Source organism: Acanthopagrus latus, chromosome 15 (assembly GCF_904848185.1).
Source record: "Acanthopagrus latus isolate v.2019 chromosome 15, fAcaLat1.1, whole genome shotgun sequence".
Classification (NCBI taxonomy): Eukaryota; Metazoa; Chordata; class Actinopteri; order Spariformes; family Sparidae; genus Acanthopagrus; species Acanthopagrus latus.
Window position 1 is genome coordinate 21,451,476 of NC_051053.1, and position 13,629 is coordinate 21,465,104.

Genomic DNA, 13,629 nt, shown 5'->3' on the forward strand with positions numbered 1-13,629 from the left:
GAAGAACTACACAAATTCTAAAAGAGAAAAACACCGAGACGAGCTGCAGACCACAGAGAGGTATCTTGTTTCAAACTGTGCTCAAGGGCCATTTATCACTGCCACTGTGAAACACACCCTGCACGGCTCTCTGTCTGGTCCAAGCCATTGTTATTGACAGTTTTTACGATATTCTGTGGTTCTGTGATGTTGGAAGAGTCGGGGGGGTCTTTACGGCCTGTGATGATGCTCTCAACACTTGACCTTAAAAAGAGATTTAATTCACTATGAAAGTCGTCTGCCGGTTTGCCTTCATGCTCTCTTTCCACCCTGAATTCCTCTCTGCAACAAAGAGAAAGGCAGCCGTGAAATGCACTGAAGGGGTTAATGATCTCTGGAGTGCCCCAGCAGCAGATGTTGGAGGCATGGAGGTGAATAGAGATGAGGTTTTCTCTATAGCGCCTCAGCTTACATGACAGACACCTCTAATGTTCCCCAGTGTGTTCGGACATTGCTTTTCCTGTTACAATGAACTGGGAGTCTCCCCTTCTTAAATCTCACTTTAGCAGGCTCACTTCTTTTTTTTTTTCTCCTGCCCCTGATTTAGCACGCTCCAGAAGAAAACTATCAGGCAGGATTTTGGCTGTCCCGAGTTGCTGGATTAACTTTACATGTAAGCTGCTCACGCTCAGGACACTCCATCTGCAAACGCTTGAGGTGATCATGTGAGGAGTGGGAGGCCTTCGCTGTAGTTACCCCACTGGAGTGGAAAAGGGGATTTCTGAGCCTTCGTACTGTGTGTTCAACCCCCGGTATTACCCCCGCTACTAATTATCACAGCAGAGGAGGAGACGAAAGGAAGCGAGAGGCGGAGGAGGAGGAGGAGGAGGAGGAGGAGGAGGAGGAGGAGGGGAGGCAGCTTCTCCTCAATATGCTTTCTATAAAATCTAGAGAGGCTGACTGGGATTTGGGTGTGTGTGGTGGCAGGTTGGGGGTGCAGGGTTGGATTTCTGCTGTGTATCCAGCTTTGTCTGTGTTTTTTTTTTTATTTTGGGTTCCTTTCACCTGAGCATACCTCTAGCCAGATGGAATACATCCAAACCATATTCACTATTACCACACACACACACACACACGTTAATCTATCATTTACCGGCTACATGATTGACATTTTAAAAGTCATAATCCTTAAAAATGTACCCTGGTGATTTACTGATACGCTTCCATAAAGTTGAGGGACTCGCAATAAACATTTTAAAAAGAATGAAGCAACAAAGGCCAGATATCCTGGCTTTGATTTATTATTATCCAGTGTCCAGCTCCAAGTCTTTGTGTTGATGTAGTCTTGCTGATTGTTTTCAGCCAGTCCCCAAAATTTAATGTTGTTGAACTTTTGATGCTGCCGTCTCTGCCAGGACTCGCTTTGGAAAAGAGATTCTGACTCTCAAAAGGGGAATATTTCTGCTGAGATAAAAGTTAGATAAAAAAATATCTGACAGTTATAAGAAGGATACTACAGCTGTCAAAAGTACAGACGCTTTGAAACCATGTTTTATATAATACTATTAGAAATACCATGTTAATTATACACTCGATAGTATCAACAGATAGATCTACAATCGGGCGTTAACCCGAGGCTGTGCAGATACAATGCAGACGTCATTGCAAATGTGTTGGTACATGCTTAATGACATTTTCTGTACCAGCAGTGTGGTACAGGTTGCTTAATGATTTCAAACCCCACAATTCCGGTTTGTACTGCAGGGCTTTTTAATAATGTCATTATGATAAAAAGCTCTTCAAGACCTTAAGACAACAAACTGTTTTCACATATTGAGTGGTACCCATCATGAGGAGTAAACTGATCCTCATGTATGAAGCCGTTTCCCCGCTGCAGGAACTTTTCCCAGGGACGAGGAAACTTTGGAGGAGCTCAGGGGACATCATTTTATCCTCCCTGCTAGAGGGGTCGTATTTTCCAAAAAGTACAGGAAGTACTTGCAGCGAGTACTCACAGCGTTTTCTGTCAGCTTCCATTTTTAAAAAATCCACAGCAGCAAACCAGTTTGTCTTTTCACGCATCAACATGGAGGTACAGAAAAAAAATTATTTCTAAATGTCACTGTTGATCGAAGCCTGATAAAATATCTGAATCGTTCAGTACTATGACATCAGGAAAACAGATTTAAAAGAGGAACACACACCCCATTTGCACGTGGCTAATATCATCACAGCCTCTTTTTGTTAGGCGGTCAGTAATTTGTGGTGGGATCGACAATTAAGGACATGGCAGATTCACACAGGATTAAAATCACAGACGTCCTCTGCAATTACAGCTAATCACTCCGAGTCCCCGTGCCAACACAGTTCAGACTGGTTTCATAAACAAGGCAGAAGACATCAACAAAAGTTGTCCGACACGGTGATACTAAACTCATGACTGCTGGCTGTAAATAGAATAAAGAAAATGGGGTTTAATATAATCAAAACTTACTCATGAGATCTATTGGATAACTCTTTAACTTTTCTCATCGATCAACACAACCACTGCTTCCACCTCAAAGACTGAACTGGACTGAAAGGCAGCTGCTGCCAGAGAAGCACAAGCCAAGAGGTTAGACAAATATTCTCCTGGTAATTAGAGCAAACAACAAACATCGCCTCGCTAAGGACTTCAGCAAATGTCCTGCTGTGAACTTGGCTCTAAACATACACTCACACACACAAACAAGCACATATACTGTATGAAAGTCACAAAGTGAGTACATTTCTTTGGATCACCCCAGTGCAGAAATTGGGTCACATAAACAACATCCAGTGACACACCGGTCTGAGGAAGACATCCAAACAGACCTCCAACAGCAGAGTGGAAAACAAAAGAGCGAGCAGGGGTGCAAACAAAGACAGGAGAACTTAACTCATTCTCGACAGGCGGGCCACATACTTGCACACCTCCGCGGAAATTATCTGCGTGTGTGAACTGCTTGGTCTGTTTTTTTCAGTGTACCACAGATATGAATACAGCTCACAAAAAAAAAAAAAGATAAATATGTCAAGAGTGAAGATTAGTAGAGGTAGAGGTAATAGGTGTGACTGCACACTGGTGATGCCTCAGGACAAGTCCAAACATGTCATTACATACATGGCGAGCGCCGCACCTGAAGACGCCCACCTAGGTGTTCCTATAAGTCTGCTGGGCTCGACTCTCAGCTATGATCACCATGTCTGCCATCCCAGGAATGGCGAGGGATGGGGAGAGGAGGGGCAGAGCCGAGCAGCTCGAGCTTGGGCCAGCAGAGAAGATATTAATAGAGAGGAGCGAGGAGTTGGTCTGCCGCCTTCCCTGCAGAAATAATACCCCCCTTTCTTCACCCTGAATGCACAGACAGCCGCACACATGCATTCAAGCTCAACACGCCTTCTTTTGCCACCTCTGCTGCTAACACAGCTCCGCCAAAAAGGTAACCCGGCATGTTTCCTCAACCAAACTGAAGTTGTCAACAAAGAAGACATAAAACAATCTCGATGAAACTGGCAGAGTTGGCCTCATACGGGCCATTTCCTCAAGAGCAAAGTGTGAGCTGCGTCAACAATCGTCCAGCCAGTGACCTAGAATCAAGAGATAACATTCCCCCGTTTGACAGCTTGCTACGCCCACCTCGCTGAGGAAAAAACAATGAAGGGCCAAGGTGGAAGGGCAGCCAGGGACATAAACGAGGCACTGGATGGTGGAGTGAGCCGATACACTGCGGTTGACGGGGAGGATATTCGAGGAATTTTGGGGGTGGCCGCATGTAAATCCCTACAGTAGTCAAGTAATAGCCGATTAGCACGACATGCATCCGCAGAATTCACACCCGCCTTCATTGACGTGTTCGGGGAAGCTGGAGGCCAAATTACACCATGTTCCACTGACAACACACACTGGGGACTTCACGAGCCTTAACCCCCAACCCCAACCTCCAGCAGATTGTACAGAGAGGACAAGATGCTGCTTCGTGTTGGTACGGGAGATATCAAATAACCGTATTCTCCTGCACAAATATTGCGATGGGCAATATTATTGTCTATATATGGTCAAAATGTGGCATATGTACCAATTTTAAAATGAAGACATGATCTACAACATGTTTTTCCATTCACAGTCTGACAACAAAACAGATACTTCACTTGATTAAGCACAAATTAAAAAGAGAAATGTCCCACACTTCAACCCATTATACTCTTTTCAAAATAAAAGCCTGAAAGATTCAGCAACAGCATGAATATTGTGAAAATTGATTTTGATACTTTTCATAATGTAACATTGACCCAGGCCTTCCTTCAGGTGTCACAAACATGCACAGACTACTTTTGTATTTCTTTGCCTGGGCTTTATACTGTATTACTCATACACACACACACACACACCTATAAAATGGAGGAAGTGTGGTGGCCAGTGTGTGTAGGTGTGAGAAGAAGTAATGACTTTTAATTTACTCCCCAAGGCAGGGCCGAATGGGGAGCCGTTCCAGCCTGAGAGCGCTGTGATGAAGGCCCACCCACTTCTTGAGAGGGAGTGGGAGAAAATGTGTGTGTGTGTGTGTGTGTGCGTGCATGCGTGCGCATGTGTGTGTGTGTGTGTAGCCAGGGAAAATGGAGTGAGAGCGTCGCTCAAATCAGACACACTGTCAGCGGCCAGCTCACACATCATGTTTGCCCGAAAGCAGCTGGAGTAAAACAGTCGAACACCAGAACCGCAGGTACCAATCATACAAATTCTCAAAAAAAAAAAAAGAGAGAGACATGAAAGAAAATCTCATCTGCTGCCAACCCTGACGGTAAATCTGAAGTTCTTTCTTTACTAGAACAGACGTCGGTTGTAACCAGCTCTGCGTTTCCACATTATCACTTCCTTTTCCAGACAGTTTGCCAGCGACCAGCTTTCCCCCTGGCTCCTCCCGAGACAAAACACCTCATTAACCTACGACAACCACGTGAATCTTCAGCGGTTGCTTCAGGGAGTTTCTCAAGCTTATAATAAATGAAATAAACCGCAAAGTGAAACCCCAGCATGGAAACTAGATGTGGCCTTCTGACCTGGATACTAACAAAAAGATGAACATCAAGCCTGAGCTGTGTAGAAGCAGAGGCCGGAAGTAATGAAGAACGAATAATGAGTTGCTGAACTATTTCTGACAACACAAATATCTGTACTCCCTATTCCTTACATTTTCAAAACAGACTTGTTTCTTTAGTGTTATGCATTTGAGGCGTATTATCGATTCTTTTTTACTTTGCGTCAGTACACAACGCCTTCCCAACATCACAAGACTGATTTTAACCCCTCAGTTGAGCAAGACGAAACAATGTCAAAAAAACAGAAACTGAGAGGAAGACGTGAATGACGCAAGGTTCAGTTAGCTTTGCACAAAAATACTTTAACACTAGACTTCTTACTTTCATGCTCAGGTACACTTCAGAGCCTGTGCTGGAAGTTGAATCAGTACTTCTACTTCATTTTCTTTTCTTTTTTTACACAAGTATCTATACATTGCCACTTCGGTCTCGAACAGAGAAAGAGAAGTGAGAGAGTAAATGAGGGCTGTGTCACCGCTTACTTTCCGCCCTTCAGGCATTCTTGAGAATGTGAAAGTGAACACAGCAACAGTAGATCTGCAATGACCCATCTAACCTGCTCAGACTCCTTTTAACACTGCTGACTACATGAAATCATGCAACGTGGTTCAAAAACATGCACACCCACACACACACACACAAAATGGGATGTCTGCAATCTGCAGAGGTCTGAGGTAACATACGCACAAACACACACATGGAGGCAGTTTTACATGTGTGATCATCGTGCCCGATTTTCCCCTCTTAGCTGCTGGCATGACTAGAGGAAACATGCTCGCTAGGCTCCATTACCAAAGCCTTGTTTATCCAACCCTGGCTAGGTCCTGAGGGCGACTGGCTGGGAACACAAATCTTTGGGAAGAGGAAGGGAGGGCGCGGAGGGGATACATTGATGCTACTTTCTAATAAGAGAACAGGAACAGCGGACAATATTTCCGTGGCAGGAGGTGTGATGAGGGGAGATTTTTAAGCGCATCGAGTGCAGTAAGGTCTGAGTCATTACATGCAACTACAGGTTTGCTTTGGTGTCGGTGGCTGCTCGCTTCAAGAGCATTAGAAATGAATAATGATGAATCAAATCAAGATTTTTCTGGGCGCTGTGAAAACATCAGCGCACTGCCAAGCATCAAAATAGGACATGTCATTAAAATACTTCTGCAGTTCTATTTTGGGTTTGACCAGGGGTCGTTTGTACTCTCCGGCTGCTCAGCTGCTTCCTCTGAATTTACAAAAGAATAAACAAACACTCTGGGCAATTGGGAGTTCTGTGCATCCAAATATCCCCACTGTTAATCACCTAGAATTGCCTGATAGTAGACAGAGAGCAATGACAGATGGAAATACAGAACGGAAGTTGCAGAGAGGAAGCAAACGAAAGGTGAGGGGTTCACCGTTCGGATGGCCTGTTTACCCAACAGAGTGAATGAAATGATAAACCGGAGCAGGGCTTGCTAGAGCATGGCGCTAGGCAGCGTGACCGAACATGAGGAATGCTTCTTTAGTAAGCACCACTCCTTGAACCGGAGGGAGGCCTGAGATCACTTAACCCCGAGGCCCTCGGACCGATGACCCAGAAAACTTAATTCAGCCTGATTTAATCCAGCTCCCTGATCAGATTCGGAGAGAGACAGGCCTGGTTATGTTAGAGAATCCCTTGAACTTCACTTTGGTCTGAGAACAAAAAGGTGCCTGTCTGCTCTTGAGAGAGTTTGGCCCGGGATTTAACTTTATTTTGCAGCATTAAGGCAAGATTAGAAATAAGATGATGCTAAATTATATTTAATCAGTGAACTACGGGGTTGCTAAACTCTGGAAATGCATGTGATTGTGTGTGCCTGTCTGTGCCTGTCAACATTTGCTTAACATTTCCAGCTAACCTGAGTCATCTTTGCCAGGTCCAGGGAGGGCCGCTGCTCCTGGGCATCTTCCTGCCTCCTGCGCTTCATACCAATCTTTTTGTCGTTTAGCACGCAGGGCTGGGACCGGCTCCGAGACAGACACCCGGTGCCCCCGGCTCTCTGGCCCGTTCTCCTCCCCAGCTCTGGCGTGGAGTCTGGAGAGCTGGCCTCCGACGCCTCTTCCCTCTGGAGTTCTGGCAGGCTGATCTGCTCATGGGAGAGCGAGAGGGGCCTGAGGAAGTGGTGATGGTGGGAGTGGTGATGATGCGAGGAGGGAGAGGTAGGGGAGACTGGAGAGGCAGTGAATTGAGGGTGGAGAGGCAGTCGCTGGTTGAAGAATGGCAGATCGAGGGCTCCGTCTGAAGGGATGCTGCAGCGTGACGGCAAACTAAAGCTGGAGCTACGCTGCATGGCAGGAAAATGACCGCTGGAGAATCCCCCCACTCCTGCTCGGACACTTCCTCCACTGTGGCACCTCCGTTTCTCCACCGCTGTCCACACCCGAGAGCCTTGGGGCCTCCAAGATGAGCGAAACCCGCTGAATTCATCAGAGAACGACAGGGAGCGACACTGCCGTTTGCTCGGGGGCGCTGCCGGAGCCTGGCTGGTGGCTGTAGTGGTGTAGTGTGCAGTGGTGGATGCGGGGTGGCAGCGGGGGCTGCCCACACTGCCATCGCCAAGGCTGAGATCTCTTATCAGACTGGTGATTGCTGTGGCGCTGCCCGGCTCCTTGGCCCAGTGCCAGCTCCCCGGCTCAGGCATCACATCCCACAGGCTCTCCAGACTGGCACCAGACTGGCAGGGTGCTCTCTGCTGGATGGCACAGCTTTTCCCCAGGTCCAGCCACCTATCTGCCTCTGCAAAATCCAAAAAACGTACAAGCTCACTCTAACTGACAGCACAATGAATCCTAGCTTAGCGCGAAGCAACCGTATGTGACAGGAACATTCAATATTGAACCAGATACACATAAAAAGCAAAAACACACAGAACTAAGCTGAAGGCAAGAGGGATCGGTTGCCGTGAGGACAAGCTGTTTGGAGTAAATAAATAAATAAATAAAAAGGCAGATGTTTGGTAACTGCAGTAGAAAAGGAACTTAACAGAGTACACTGACTTTTGCCGCTACATGAGCAGAGCAAACGGAGAGAAAGGACAACAACCATGCTCAAAATATTTCTGACTTTGTATTATTACCTCGTTAATAACGTAAATACTAAAATTCTGAGTTCAAATTCATATTGTAATAATTGTCAAAGTTTCCCATCAAAATCAGTCGGGGCAGTTGCACAGCACTGGCCACCAAAACTCAGAAAATCATGAGCTGTGGTGCACAAGTGAAAATAGTTTGTTTTCAGTTGTTTTCTCTTAAAATGAGTGACAGGATTATGCCGAGAGGAAATAACTCAATTAATTCAAACCAGTGCAGCTCATGTGCAAATGTGCTGAAAGAAAAGAAAAAAACTGATAGCAAGACTTTCTCAATTCTCAGTGCATTCTAGGAAATCAGTGTTTTGTAAATCTGAAGGAGTTGATTGTTTTACAGTACTTGACAAAAAGTCCTACAGTGAAATCTGTCCAAGTCACGTCAGTGCTATGGAAGCCTTTTTTTTCTGAAGCATCCTGCAGACCAACAAGTCCACATTCCTGACTATTTTAAACCTAGAACAATGCTGATCCCAAACACACGAACCACATATTACTTTGATAAGAATCAGCCTGTGAAACGGTTGGTACGTCACTCCCATTAGTCGAGCGGGTTTGCAAGATATCCTTCGGAAGGCGGTCTGATTTGCCAACTGCCTCACCATCCGCACAAAGGAGTCAATGAGATAATACACCTACAGTAAAGTGTCTTTGTGGCCTGAACTGCAGAGCCAAGTGGTGAAGTTGTGAATCTATTGAAGCTTTTGCCAAAAAGAGCCGCCTTGCTGATCCAAATCCATTCCTTTTGAATGCTTGTCTTCCAATTCTGGCATGCTCTCTCGCAGCCTGGTGGACGGAAATCATTGTTTTGGGCGGACAAACAATGCACGGGGGCTACAGTGACGACCTGACAGGAATGTTAGCAAAACAACTCGACAAAGGGAGAAAGGGATGAACTTCAAAAAGGCCACCCTTTGAAAGCAAGAGACAAAGTGTTGGTTAAACTAACAAGACGTGCACGACACTGTTAAGGTCAGCATTAACAGTGGAGGGAGAGCGCCGCGCTCCTCCCCGTGACGTCATCACGTCTGTCCCCGAAAGAAAAAGAGGACAGTGAGCAACAGCAGGCCTTGTATTAACAGTAGCATGTCTTTTAACACGGGGGGTAATTACTGCAACACTAACAGAGCCAAAGGGAAATTGTTGACATAGGCAACAGCATATTCAATTACAGTTCACTCCCGTGAGAGCGCTGTGCAACGTTGTGTGAAGGCAGGTGCACCCTGATCATGAGAGGGGGATGAGTGACAGATAGAAAGGGAGAAGTGAGAGACGGAGGGAATAAACAATGAGAAGCTTATAGCAGGGGGGGGTCGCCGACCTTGATGGTTCAACTTATCAAGGGATTAAAGGGGGCGATCCATTACGCTGTTACATACGTGAAATATCGCTGTGACAGAAAAGGAGCCCACGTCAACCATCGATACTGTCCAGATCCTGAGTGATCGCAAAAAAAAAAAGAAGCAAAGACAAAGACATAAAGTGAGATAAAGGAGATGACTCACCCACAGTTCCACAGGAGAAGAGGGTGGTCCCTCTGCTCATGGTGTGGAGGTCACGCTGTGGAGGACGGGCAGACAGAGGAGCAGATGGTCAGGGCAATAAGAAAATAAGTGAAAAAAAGTGCGGAACTAAAGTCCGTGATGTTTTTGCTCAAACCACAATGAGAAGATTTATATCGCTTTCTCGCTAATTTTACTACTTACTTTTACTACTACTTAACCAGTGGGAGAGAGGAACCAAGTCCATTTTCTTGACTGCAATTCTGAGAACTTGCACCTCTTTTAAAGCTACTTTAAGGCCACTCCACTATATTTGAAAGATAAATATTATACTTTTTAATCCACTATATTTATTTGACAGCTATAATTACTAGTTACGCTGACACGACTTTGAAATGACTACTTAAAGGATAAGTTCACCCCAAAAAAGGAAAAATCTGTCATCATCATCTACTCGTCCCCATGTCAATTCAGAGTCAGACAAAGTTCGGTCGTCCACAAAACATTTCTGGTGTTTCACAGCAAAACAGTGTTGCAGAATTCTCCTAAGCAACTGAAGAAGATGGGGACTTGTTTTAAATCAGCATGATCTCAGTCTGAAGAAGCCCAGAGATCCCAAAAATTGATTTGAAAAGACGCTATTTATAGATTTTTACAGCTGAAATCTTCACTGTAGCTGCTATGCCAAGGTTAGCACTCACAGACATGCTACCCTGTGCTAGCTCGGTCAAACAAGAACCATTGTGTGTAGAACATGAAGCACATTTCTTCACCAAGATCACATAATACTTTCACTTATGATGATAAGATGCCGCTGAATGCCAATTGTACCCTGTAGACAAATAAACACCTTTGCGTTTGCATCAGATTTCATGAAGAACAAAGGTTTAGGGAGTATAAAACAGTTGTGTGTACCCACGCCTTTCACCTTAAGACACCTACACACTCTCATAGTTCACTGTTGTGCACTGTTTGTGCAGAGGACAATGCCATGATACACTGCTCTGACTCACCTTGAGGCTGTAGTTACCACAACAACAATGTTTTCTAAGATACATTGCACTGGATTCTAAGAATACACCAGACAATTCAGTGAAACACTCATACCTCATGACTGTAAAGTGTAAACGTTGAGACGATCTAAGGGTTGTTTAGATTTCAGAGACAATATCTTTAAGATCTGAGATTTTATATAGGCAGGGTGATGGCATCAGGAAGAGAGAAAGCTTTGATTAGATTACTCTGTAGATTATAACACAATTCATGTACTGTTAATCAGTACATGTTATCTTAATAGAGCAGTGAGATAAATGCTATACTCTTTAACTATTGTCAGACATTCTTGGAACTCCAACTCAAACAACAGCATAGTTGAAAAATATAATGTAATAGGCTAATCTTCCTTTAATTTGTCAACCATCTGCAGGTCCGGGTCAAGTTTAGCATTCCTCAGCACAGCGACTGACACAGAGGTAAACATTTTCAATGACTTCCCTGTCTGAAAAGAATGAAAGCCTGCCAACTACTCCAAAACCATCAAAGTTACATCTAGCACAGTATTTACTACGCTGTCAAACGTAGCCTCCCCGCTGCACTCTTGAGGCGCTAACGTTACATGCACGTGGGCAGTTAGCTAAAGTTAGCAGTGTAAGCTAACTCCACGATATCTTATTTCAGTTTCTGCTGTAGAAATGTTCAATGAACAACACAGAGACTGTAAAATAAGGCTTGCAGGTGTTTAAACATCGGACCAAGCTACATTAAGCTAGCCTTTCCCTCCGCTGTAAATCTTTGTGTTAAGCTAGGCTAAAACACACCCTGCACTGCTTAGTATGCTGAATTCACAAATATGAAATCGATCGTCCCATCCATCTGAAGTTATGGCAGCTAAAACCGTGTCAAAAGCTCCATCTTCATTTCACTGTAACATAAATGACCGCTAAAGATAAAATTACTCATTAAAATTCCTAACAAGCTAATAAATTGTGGTCTAGCATGCTTACACACAGTGTTCAAGTGTCCATGACTATAGGCGGCATGTGGGCACTTCTGTAATATAATCGCTGACCTATTCATTTTGCTGACTACTGCCTAACATGTGAAACTCTTGCAGATCCTTAACTGCACCGAAAGTTAACAACCAGTTTGTTTTGTGTTAAAACTCAAACTTTCCCTCACCAGCCGTCTCTCGATGTTCTTGGACCTTACATCATTGACACCCTTCTTCTTTTCCAGTGTTTTCAAGAAAATGATCACCATTGTAACGCGCAGCTCTGCTCCAGTCTGTTCGGCTGCAGAAGAAGGCCACAGGCAGCCATCTTAGACGAAGGCGGAGGCCTGGTAGTGCATTTGGGCGAAACAGACGACCGGTTGGTGACCTCCCATCTGCAGAACAGCCTTCAAGTGCTGATAATGATGGTGGTGGTGGTGGTGGTGGAGGTAGGAGGGTGTCTCTCACACTTGAGACGATCCCTGCGTTGACGGAAAGAGAAGCGTGTAAGAAAAATATAAATACTAATTTAAACAGTGCCATTTGAAAGGTTTATATTTAGGACACAGTGTTATCTCATCACGGCAGAACATAGCAACAAAGATATTTTCCACTTGGCCACACTGCATCCACAGCCAGTTGGAGCACATAAAAAATAAAAATAAAAAACAACTTCTGGGTGTGTCTGGCTGGCAGACAGGACGAGCAGAGAGAGATGCGTCTAAACACAGCTCAGGTTTGAGCAAAGCCTAAAGCAAATTATAGGCAAATATGGGCCAGTTGGCCAAATCCCCCTGTGAAAAATATGACCCTTCAATTAAAGGGTAAATGCACCAATTTTACACATTCAAGTGTGTTTACAGGTCTTGTGGAGTACTTATGCATATGTGAGAAAGTATTTAGTATGAAGCCTTTCGTGGCTCCAGAAGCTGCATGTAAACAGTTAATATTTCTTGAATGATGTCACTCAGTGGCTATGTTGCCTTGTGGGTAATGTAGGCACCATGTGTTAGATATCACTTTCTCTGCTGTATCACTTTTGATAATTTGTTTTAAACTTACTAAAACTAAATCATAATGAGTCAAACAGTGTTTCTAAACCAGTGGACTGCTTTTCAACACTGGTGCCTACATTACCCATAGTGCTTGAATATGTGACATCACTGATGGCAATTTATCAGATTACATGCAGCTTCCTCTGGAGCCACAAAAGGCTTTATATGACTGTTTTCTGTATGCAGTAATACACCCCAATGTGTCATCCAACACTGTGCCTACGTGAAGAGAAGCATGCAAGGCGCAGTCACTGTGTCCTGTTATATTCTGTTCTAACAGTAAATCTAATAAGACCAGATGGATATGGCACATACAAAGCTGAATAAAATAGGAAATTCAGCTTTTAATCTAGATTACAAGAAAGGCTAAGTGTTTAGAAGTTGCTCTTCAATCATGATCAATTAACTAAAATAAACATTTTTAGTGCTGCAACCACTTATAAGCAATATAACCAAATTGCAGACCAACAGGGAGGAACGTACAGCAATACCTGAAACAAACAATTACAGAGGAAATATGGGATACTATGTCAATCAAACAGTTTGAATTTGGGAACTTTAGCCTACAGGAATATAAAACAGAAGTAACTGACACTCGCACAGAAATGGCATGACAACTTTTTCTAACACAACAGTACTTTAACTCAAGCGTAAAGGAAGCTGGCACCAGTTTATCACGTTCACATGAAGTCTTGTAGTATGATATAGGACATATTCACATATTGGGTCTTTTTGATGTGTAATGGTATTTGCCTAAATGCTAAAACAGAAAAAAAGCTCATGAAATCACACAAAAAAATAGCTAAATCTAATTATTGGTCCACGCAGGGTACACTTTTTATTTTTTCATCAACAAAAATGAGTAGAAAACAGAACTTCAC

General features: G+C 44.1%; 1 protein-coding gene across 3 annotated transcripts in view; it reads right to left on the reverse strand.

Annotated features, from left to right (window-relative positions):
• Nucleotides 1-13,629, reverse strand: part of LOC119033404 (protein FAM53B-like) — a 43,093-nt gene that overhangs the window by 18,690 nt on the left and 10,774 nt on the right. For 2 of the 3 annotated variants that reach the window (XM_037123430.1, XM_037123428.1), the window contains exons 2-4: nt 11,882-12,175; nt 9,707-9,761; nt 6,975-7,852 (exon numbers count right to left, since the gene is read on the reverse strand). In XM_037123430.1, the coding sequence (XP_036979325.1) occupies nt 6,975-7,852; nt 9,707-9,761; nt 11,882-11,962 (1,014 nt within the window). In that variant the 5' untranslated portion in view covers nt 11,963-12,175. The remainder of the gene's footprint in view (nt 1-6,974; nt 7,853-9,706; nt 9,762-11,881; nt 12,176-13,629) is intronic. The other variant, XM_037123429.1, reaches the window with a different exon arrangement.